General features: G+C 39.7%; 1 protein-coding gene across 1 annotated transcript in view; it reads left to right on the top strand.

Moving 5' to 3' along the window:
• The first annotated feature begins 2714 nt into the window (after nt 1–2714).
• Nucleotides 2715–11126, top strand: part of LOC111342542 (nematocyst expressed protein 6) — a 13818-nt gene continuing 5406 nt past the window's right edge. The window contains exons 1-4 of the mRNA XM_088749477.1: nt 2715–2872; nt 3792–3971; nt 4098–4221; nt 4316–4375. Coding sequence (XP_088605603.1) covers nt 2818–2872; nt 3792–3971; nt 4098–4221; nt 4316–4375 — 419 coding nt within the window. The 5' untranslated portion in view covers nt 2715–2817. The remainder of the gene's footprint in view (nt 2873–3791; nt 3972–4097; nt 4222–4315; nt 4376–11126) is intronic.

Here is an 11126-nt window from a genome sequence, read left to right as displayed (position 1 = left end):
CTCATGATTACTTAATATATTTTCAAGATACACAAAAGCCCCCGCGTTTTTGGGCACACAAAAAAACTCAAATGAATTTTTTTCCCACTCTTCAAAGTTCCTTCTTGTGTAAATCAAGTCCTATCAAAAACTTATGTCTTCTTCCGCAAATCTCGGAGGTGAATATGTATGAAGTGTAAAGACTAACCTTCTTCAAAATGATTCATTTTATCAACTTTAACTTGTGGCTTTTTTTTTCTGATTTTGCTTTGTACAAACCTTTTTCTCTTACAAGGAGAGTCTGTAGATTCCCTTTTGGCTGCCTTTGCTTATGGGAGACCATCGCCTCACAACTGCCGCAATTTTTCGCTTTGATTTGAAGTAATAATCGGGAATAAATTATCTGACATGCGCAGTGACTCGTTTCTGGACAATTTTAGTTCCGGTAGCCGTAGCAGCGCCAGCAGTAGTGATTTGCTTAAACTCCCTAATACTGCCCGCTCTCGAAACCAATCAGATTGCACGATTCGTAGAAAACCGCCCGCTCAAGAACTGAGAAAAAAATAAATACATTTACTCTACACCTTCTGTATTGTGTGTCCAAGGTCCCTCGGCATAATTAAAAAAAAAATTTAATTAGCTTTAAATCATTGATACATGAAAAAGGAAGATATGTTTGTTGACTTTGTCATAAGTCTTTCTTAATTCTCTAGTTTTTTAATATCTTTCTTGTAACAATAATCTTTGAGAATACCATTTAGTTGATTTTTAAGAAGAAGAAAACCTTGACACTTGGGACTTTGGGCCTCGATAAGTCTGATTTTCCGCGAAAGTTTTCTTAAAAAAATGTTAACAATCGATGGACCACCTGACGATTTCATTGTGAACTCTAAAGGAAAGCCATATCAAGGATTTCAAATACTCCGTCAACAGTATAGAATAGAAAAAAAATCCTGCGGCGGGGATGCTACATAATCATCTATGAGTATGAGAGCGATCTTCACTCTTTTCGTTTCTTCAGGCCTTATTTTCACTACTGCTTAAGCAGTGTTCATTACCGCAAAGATCGCTCTCATACTCACTTCTTTAACCGCAGCTCAAATATATGATTACATATATTCACAAACGTTGACAATCATTTATAATGTAAACATAAAAAAATACTGCGTGGGCTTTCTTCAAACGTGGAATTAACACCGTTTATATGGTTACATATTAAATCGCCTCTTTCGCAGCAAAAGTGAAACTAATGAAATACTTTTCAACAGTCGTAGAAAAATTTCGTATCTTCAAGCGGCCATGTAATATCCTATATTTATGTAATTAAAACATAATTGAATAATTTTAGGGAGCAGTAAACTTATTTTTCATACTGAAATGATTTACTCACCGGCTCTTCGGCATTTACTCAGAAGGCCAAACTGACTCAATGTTAAGGGATTTGCAGATCTTCTTTTTTCAATTTTTACTGATACAATTCTAGTATTTCGAGTACCTTTGATATATATGAACTCGTTATCTTTCCTTCAGAAAGCCTGCTTAAGTGGTACTTAACACAACAATAGCACCCTCCTATCTTTATTTTATTGCTTTGATAATTACTTAAAGTCGTTGTTTTCTAAGAGAGAGGGGGAGGGGGTTTAGTCAGGTGGGATAAATTTGAAGCAGGTGGTTTATAAAATTTAGCAATTTTAAAAACCTTAAGTGATCACTAGTCAAAGGAAGTTGTGAACCTAGGCGAATGTATAACCACAGTTCGCTGCCAAACGATCGGTTAGGTGCCACATTCTTATCGCATGAAAGTTGATAAGGGCGAGACCCAAATACTGAATTGCTATAAGTGATGTGTATGATAATAATCGTCATCATCATCACCATAGTAACGATACTGATACCAGGAGTCTTTTGATAATTAAGAAATAATCAAGTAAAGGCAGTTGAGAGATTTGGTATTTTGGTCAAGTTTACATCGAAATTTTAGCGAAATGCATTGCTAAAGGAATAAGATAGGACTGAGGGAACGAAGGCTGGAAAATATCTCCCAAGGTTATGAAGTTTTAAAACAGTTCCTCTTCTAGGAAGGAAGACGACATGCTAAGTGTCTAACGTTAATTGAAATCGAGAAATGTCATGAATCAAAGTGGAAAACTGTTCATCCATCCAGAGAGGCTCGTCATCAAACAAAGAAGATTACGGTCTGGTAAGAAAGAAATATTTTAATGATAATGGTGGTTTTTGTTTCGGCCAAAGAGGTAAAATGCTTTAATACCATCTCAAGAGTTTTTCCCTGAACGTTTAGGTTCTTTTATTACTACATTTGAACGGCGGAAGCTGCTTCTTTAATATAGGTTTGTTTTAAAGCGAGCAATAAAAGATGAAACTGCCACTCAGACCTGTAGCAAGATTGTACAGCTGTAATAGGTCAGGTTTCTTTTTTTTTATGTCAATTTTCGGTTATCAAAATGCAATCTAGAAATGTTGAGTAATTATAACGTGAAACAATCTGTACTTTTTTATATCTACATATCCAATATTTGTGTTATGGCCATACAGAGTATGTTTAATTTTGGACTAACGCTGATTACACAGCTCTGAGAAAAACGGTTAGTATGTAATATATTTCGATTCGTTTTGATTGAAATTTAATAGCCGTTTTTTCTGTTGAACAAAAAACAATAAAAATCTTTAACATCCATGCATTCACAGGTGTACAGCTTTGTTTGTTCAAACTACCTATGAAAAAGTAAAAGAATAAAAGAATAGAGCTTGAGCTTTAAAAGCGAGACGGACTGCACAGGCTAAGCTGTGGGAAGAGATATACCTTGATACTGTGAAAAGATGTGGTTCATCACACCGTTCCTTGTTATCGTGACAGTTCTTGGAAATCCAGAAGGTTTGCTTTAAAGAAATAATGAACAGTTTGTAGTTTTCTTGTTATGCATTTCCTTTCTTGATAAAGAAAGCTACATGCATGGTATTCAACTCTGTTGCAAGTGCCTTCCCTCATTTTTAGAACCAGACTGTTTTAACCAGTCTACCCCAATCTCTCTTTCTTGTTACACCAACGATGATGTAGCCATCGTTCTGTTCGGAAATCGGCTCACATGTTACTGCATGTATGTTCAAAGTGACAAAACGCAACTTAGCTGTATCAGATGCAAGATATTCACTCTTTCATTGAACGGGAGCAAATTAAAAACTCAACGTTGCAAAGGATCAAAAGCTTGTGAAAAAAAAAAAAAAAACACCCAACAAAGCTTGGATTTCTTTGTTATGTTTTCCGGTTGCAGCATTCATAGGTTTTTCTTGTCTCCTGTGATGATGAGTTCACTTCAACGGTGACAACAAGCAGACGAAATAAAAGCCAATAAGTAGACAGTTTTAACCTTAGTTTAGATCTGAAAGTATGCAGCGGTTATGTCGATGAGCTTAAAACGGAGACTTTCAACTAATTCTGAACTACACGAAAAAAGAACAAGTTTTCAACGAAGGCCAAGAAGGGTTCATATAATTTTCCCCTATAATCTTTTTTTTTTCACTTTTTTAATCTTATTTATTTATTTATTTTTTATTTTGTATTTGAATGAGATGTTTGAACAGGCTATAAACAGTTCCGCGCAGGCTTCTTTAAGTACAGCACTGTCGTATAAAGTTACCTTTTTCGCAATCAAAAATGTAAAGCACAGGTCACTCGGCTTTACATCAACTGCAGGGGAAGGGGTTACGTTGTATAATTATACTTTGCTTTTACCACTGGGAGTTGCTGGTTAATCAGCTTTGCATTGATTACGTCACCACCTTTTTTTTTCCAGAAAACATTGGCGTAAAAAATGCCAAATTGTTTGAAGGAGACATGATTTTAAACACCGCTCAGCGGTTGGCTGCCATGAAAGGATTGGATGTTGATAAACCAAGAGGATATGCGAGAGGTTCAGTCATGAACATGCAATGGCCCGGAGGGGTAATGATCTACGATATCGAACCGAAGATAGGTGAGGATAGGTGACAAATGGTATAAGCTCAGACTTAACAACTTACAAAATAAGGTCATCTATTTTGCTCTTATATTGCTCTTCTACTGATATACGAAATGACATCGAGTTACTCTTTCTTTACAGCTAGGGACACTAACATGATGTCCATTCTCAATAAAGCCATTGAACAATGGACCAGTAAAACTTGCATACGATTCCAAAAGCGCCAACGAGAGTATGGGTACGCCTATTTCCACATAGGCAGAGGGTAAGTGCGAAACTGATTCTCTCATTACACGTTAGGAGAATCCGATGACTTTCGACTTACAAGTTTAAACCTTGCAATGTTCTTTATCTCACAGTTGTTCTTCTGAGGTTGGTTATCAGAGGAGACTCCAGCGAGAGCTATCTAATTGCAGACAGTGCACACTGTTTCGACCTATGTGGGTCTCATCAGTGCAGTGCAGACACTGGGCCAAGCTCTGGAATAAACCATTGCCTGGGCGCTACACTTGTGGGACCAAGTGCAGGCATGTTGCCATGCGAGAGTGCTCAAATCACAACTAAGGTGATGAGCTTCGCCCGAAGGCTAATATATAGTATATATATATATATATATAGTATATAACTGCAGACAGTACTGTTTCGGCCTTCTGGGCCTCATCAGTGCAGTGCTAATGCTAGGATGGGGGAGAACCGAGACGGTCACCCCAAACGACCCAACCTTTGTGGTATCGTCTAAGCCATGCCAGAGTGCTCAAACTAGAGTAAACTAGCGAGCATGCGCAATTGCAACGGCAATGACTCATCCTAGATAGAGTGCTCAATTTGGACATGAAAGCAAAGCTTTGTATGCCAAAGAGCTATATTGGATAATGCAATTCAAGACTTTTTATTGGCTTAGCCATTATGGTATATCAGCCAATATACCATAATCTACAAATATGGCAAGCATACGTGTCAGCTTAAAATTAAAAGGGAGCTAAAAATTTAATAAAATTTTATAATTTAATTCAACGTTTTTAATAAAACAATTATTCCACTCGCGCTTGTTGGATCTGAGATGATTATAGCCAACTCGGCGCTACGCGCCTCGTTGGCTATCTATCATCTCATATCCAACGCGCGCTCGTGGAATAATTGTTAAATACAACTTCGCATCTGATTTTGATAACATCACCGCCGACGAAAGGAACATTATTATTCTGCCAAAAGCTCGATTTTAATCTACAAACAGCAACCCTGGCAAAAAAAAGGCAACACCACCTTTCACGTCACCATGGGCAACTTCGACGGCGCCGAAACCTGTGAACTTGTCGGAAACTTCCTCCTGTCCCAGCTACAGAATCTCAACATAAACATTGGTCTATACCGAGACGACGGACTTGCCACAACCGACGCCACACCCAGGGACACTGAAAATATCAAAAAAAAAAAATGACGCATTTTTAACGCTAACGGACTCCGCATCACCATAGAAGCTAACAAACAAGTAATCAACTTCCTGGACGTCACATTTAACCTCAGCCAAAACACCTTCCAGCCATATACCAAACCCAATACCACACTACAATACGTCCACCGCGAAAGTAACCATCCACCGTCCACCACGAAAAACATCCCCGCCGGCATCAACAGACGCTTATCATCCCTCTCATCCGACAAAACCTCCTTCGACCAAGCCGCTCCTGCCTACCAGAAACCATTAAACACCAGTGGTTACAGCTACACACTCCACTACGAACCAACGCACACACAAAGTCGCAAGAACCGCCAACGCAACAACATCCTCTGGTACAACCCGCCTTTTACCAAGAACACCAGCACTAAAATCGGATATAAATTCCTCGCGCTGATTGACAAACACTTCCCCAAAGATCATAAGCTCCGCAGAATTTTCAACAGAAACACAATCAAAATTAGTTACAGCTGCATGGACAATACAAAACAAATCATCGACAACCACAACAAAAGAATCCTCATCTCCCACGTAAAGACTACCGCCACGGCCACAACCGACACCTCTACCGCAAACAACAACAAGAAATGCAACTGCCGACAGAAAAACTCATGCCCTCTAGACGGAAACTGCCTCCAACAATCTGTCATATACCAAGCTACCATTACACGTAAAGACAACAGCACGACAGACACATACATCGGGCTCACTGCAAACGACTTTAAGTCGGGCTACAACAACCACACCTCATCATTCCGACACGCAAAACACCGCAACTCCACCGAACTCAGCAAACACATTTGAACACTTAAAGACAACAACATTAATTATTCCATCACCAGGCGCATCCTATCTTCCCACCTGCCCTACAATATGAATGCCAACGATTTAAATAGAAGTGATTGCTTGGTGTGAAAAATGATTCTTCTGTCTTCCGCGGAAATGTCGATATAGGAAGCCGCGAAAAATAGGGAGTCGCTTAGAAGTTTGTGTGAAATGGACGGGTAGAGGTTTACAATATCAAAAGCAATGAACGAGTGATGGTCTTTGTTAGGGATATTGATGAACCTATCGAGGGTCGCTCTTATGTTTTTCCATTAATGAATGTTGGTCTTATCGATGATGGCTTTGTTTATGTTATCAAGGATTTGCTTGCTTACTTTGCCTAACTCTGATTTGGTTGGATTAATCAGGCGGCTTTTAAGGTTATTCTGTTAATTTTCCTTGTGGTCTTTCAAAATGATGAATGATTCATTAGGTGCCAATATTTCAACCCTATCGTCTATCTTTAGGGTTTGGGCGAAATCTTTCGCTTCGGTATTAATATGTGTGTTTCTGCGTTAGCGGGGGCTTTCTTGTACTCCTTCTCTATGTTTTTATTCAGCAGCGTTTTAAATCTACAACAGCTCAAGCTAAAGATGACTAACCTGATCCGAAACATCGAATTCAAAGCACCCCGCCCTTCCGAATTCCAGAAAAAATTATCAGAGCACTTCGATTCCATAAACAAGGACAGTTACCTGTATGTACCAGCAGACAAAACCACGAATTTCTTCAAGACGAATGCCAACAATTTAAAACGCTGCTGAATAAAAACATAGAGAAAGAGTACAAGATGACAACAACGACAACACCCCATGGAACAAGAAGCATTGAACAACTTCATGTTACAATGGGCTCGTATGACGGTGCGGAAACCTGTGAACTAGTGGGATCGTACTTGCTAAACCAACTACCAGAAGACATCAGAAAACAATTCGGCTTATACAGGGATGACGGCAAACACCGAGAAGGATCGAAAAAATCAAAAAAGATATTTGCAAAGTGTTCAGCACCAACGGCTTAAAAATAACTATCGAAGCAAACAAAAAAGTGTTCAACTTTCTCGATGTCACTTTGAACCTAAACAAAAGATCTTATAAGCCATAAACAAAACCTAACAACGCACCTCTTTATGTGCACCGTGATAGCAATCATCCACCTTCCATTGTAAAGAACATTCCCCTGGCGATCAATAAAAGGCTTAGCGAAATCTCATCGGACAGGGTATCCGACAAAGCAGCACCCATGTATCAGCAAGCGTTAGAAACAAGTGGCTATAATCACCAACTAAAATTTGACACAACAACTAAAGACCAGAGGAGTGCAGAAGGGAGAAGAAGACAACGAAATATAACTTGGTACAACCCACCATTTAGAAAGAACGTTGCTTCTAACGTGGGAAAGAAATTTTTAGGCATCATAAAAGAATTCTTTACACCAGGGCACCCGCTAAGAAAAATTTTTAATAGGAACACTTTGAAAGTGAGCTATTCATGCATGCCAAATTTGGAAAGAAAAATCAGCGCCCACAAGTCCTCCCTCGCAAACAATTCTCAATCACAAGAAAAATCATGCAATTGTAGAGACAGGCACTCTTGTCCGCTAGGTGGCATTTGCCTAATCCAAAATGTGGTCTACCAGGCCACAGTTGAAAGTCCCATGGGAATCCAAACGTACATCGGCGTTACTGCGAACCAATTTAAAACAAGATTTAGAAACCATACAGCTCCATTTAGAAATGAGAAAAAAATGAACGCAACAGAGTTGAGCAGATATATCTGGTCCCTAAAGGATGCCGAAACGGAGTTTGCCGTGACCTGGAAAATAATGGCTCGCGCCAGGCCGTATTCGAACGTAACAAAGAGATGCAATCTTTGCGTGACAGAAAAATTTTTCATTATATACAGAACAGGGGCGGGCACCCTGAACAAAAGGATTGAACTGGCGAGTGCGTGCCGGCACTCAACCAAATACTTGATAAGGCATGCTTGAACCACCAACTTACAAAAGGAACGTTAGTCAACCAGTGTTTTATGCACCTGACGAGAGAGGACTATCAGACCCTTTCGAAACAGTTCTGTAGTGCGAAGTTTTAATTTTTATTTTCCTATACAATTGATTATATATATATATATATATATATATATATATACCACTAGCAAGTTAAAAGGCCTCGAGCCAACAGTGACGCCGCGCCAGAAGGATCCAAAGGGATTCACAGTCCAAACCTCGATAAACAGTCGAAAAAATATTGTAGTACACGAGGACGGACAACTTCGAGCTAAGAAAGACATATACTCAAATAAAAAGTCTAAGAAAGTTTAATAAAATACGTTTCCGTCCGAGACCTTCATCAGTTCTGATGAAGATCTCGGACCGAAACGATAGGTAGATAGATAGACGTTTATTGAGAGGAATACCTTAATAGCAGCTGGAAGCTTAATTGCAAAGGTGTACAAATTATGTAATAGAACTATACAATAAAATAAAACCTAAAAGGGAACTAATTTACATATACAATTGTAATAAATGTTAGTTAAAATGTCTTGCGCTCGCTGGAATGAAAGTATCTCTGAACCAATTTGTTTTAAAGGAAACTCTAAATGGTCTGCGTCGCCGTAACTCCATAAGTTGATCTCGGTTATCGAAAGGCAGTAAGTGGTACAAACAATCCAAGGGATTGGAGACGATGTTGTTAAAGAATTTTAAGCAAAGGTCTTCTCTCCGATCCCTTAGGGTTTTCAGCTCTGCCATCTGAAGCACTTCTCTATAATGATTATCATAACCGTATATAATTTTCAAGGCTCTCTTTTGGACACGCGCTAAACTTAAGCTCAAATAATTGGGAAGACTATAATGGTAGACCTGACATCCATAAAGTAAGACAGACTGAATACAAGCAACATAAAAATTTACTAATTCTGGTGATGGTACCTTAGCTCGCTTTAACTGAGTTAAAAAGTAAAGGCGCTTAGCGGCCTTTTTAATCGTCTCAGTAACGTGAGTGTTCCACTTGAGATTGTCTTGAAAATACATACCCAGTAATTTCACGACACTAACGGCACTAACCTTAGAGCCATTAATTTCTATGTGATCGTGGGAAGGAGGGGAGCCCACAAAGGAAACTCTTAGCTCATTACATTTTTTCGGATGGAGTTGAAACGAGTTGAGTGTCCACCAGGTAGCTACTTCGTTTATCATAGACTGAGCATTGCTAGGACCACCCTTGCTTATGATTTCATACACTGTCGTGTCATCTACATATTTTATACAATCACTGGCTGATGGTACTTTCAAATCGTTTATCATAACCAAGAATAGCCACGGTCCCAATTTTGTTCCCTGTGGTACTCCTACTCGGACCGATCCCCACTCTGAGAGACAATCATGTGCAAGTTTGACCCTTTGTTTCCTATCTTTAAGAAAGGCTATTATCCAATTAATGATGTAAGGGTTGATGTTGTAGGTCGAGAGTATCGATAGCAAGAGGCTGTGATCTATCAGATCGAAGGTTTTTCTATAGTCCAACGCAAAGATCCGCATGGTGTTCCCCGTTCCTTCTGTTGCTTGTGCCCAATTGTGCATCAAGTTTATTAATGCGCGCGCAGTGGAGGAGCCAGGAATACACCCAAATTGATCGGGTTCCTGGCGTTTCAGAAGTGCTGGTTTCACATGTTCATGGACGACGTAGTGTTCGGCAATTTTGGACAACATTGGTGTCAATGAAATAGGTCTCAAATCTTTCGTCGCATCCTCAACTATCTTTGTTTTGGGAAGAGAGGTGATGTTTGCACATTTCCAAATGTCCAGTAAAGTGCCTTGACTAATAGAGGAATTGATGATACAACGAAGGGGTTGAGCGAGCTCAGGAGCGAAGTCACGCAAGACCCAGTTTGGGATATTATCTGAGCCCCCAGCTTTGGAGGAGATGACCGTACTAAGGCATTTAAAGGTAGCTTCCAGTGAAATAATGGGATTTTTAAAACCCTCAGTACTCACAGTTTCGATATTATCTAAAAGTGGGTCAAACGAGGCTTGAGGTTCTAGCAGAGCTGTATTAATTTCATTAGCCAAGATCTTAAGGTTGATTGAGGTGGCTGGTTTACTTGCTAGGAGCTGATTTGCGACACTTGTAGATGTTTTGTTCATTCCACATAACCGCCTACATTCGGACCACCACATTTTAGGATTGTTTTCGGTCAAAACGCTGACTTTAGTGTTGTAATAAGAGCGTTTGCAGAGCTTCCGTTCCCTGTTTACTTTGTTCCAGTAGTTGTGGAACAATGGTTTGTTGTCTTGGTAATATGCTCTTTGACGGTGTGCTATAAGTGCCTTGAGTTTGGGTGAAATCTATGGTGCGTCGTTTCGGTGGAACTTAACTCGCTTTTTGGGAAGGATAGAATCTAACCCTATGTGAATTAGGTGACTGAAGTGAGCATACTGTTCTTGGACGCTATCTATAGTGTCGATTAAGGACCAGTCGACCCCCGTCATATAACGACCAAAAGCCTGTTTGGACTCAGCGTTAACAGCACGTGTAGTAATCGTTCTGTTTGCAGGAATATTGGCCTTCGATCTAATTTTTGGAAACAAACCAACAGTACAATGATGGGATAGTCCGAATGGCGGGAATGGAGAAGGTTTCTCGTAGTGTTCTGTAAGACTAGTTAGCACTCTGTCGAGTGTTCGATCCCCTCCTGTTGGAAAATGGACGACTTGAGCGAGGCGGAACTGTTTAATAACTGGTGAAACATTTGCCCTGTTCCAGTCGCCAGCGAGAATTATACCTGCGCCAGGGATATCACTCTCCATCCTAGAAAGAGAATCCATCATGTAATCAAGGAGGGGCTCATCTTTGGCAGATGGTGGAGGATGGTATACTGTACCAATGA

The sequence above is a fragment of the Stylophora pistillata genome, chromosome 2 (genome assembly GCF_964205215.1).
Source record: "Stylophora pistillata chromosome 2, jaStyPist1.2, whole genome shotgun sequence".
Taxonomy (NCBI): Eukaryota; Metazoa; Cnidaria; class Anthozoa; order Scleractinia; family Pocilloporidae; genus Stylophora; species Stylophora pistillata.
This window is presented reverse-complemented; position numbering and strand designations above follow the sequence as displayed.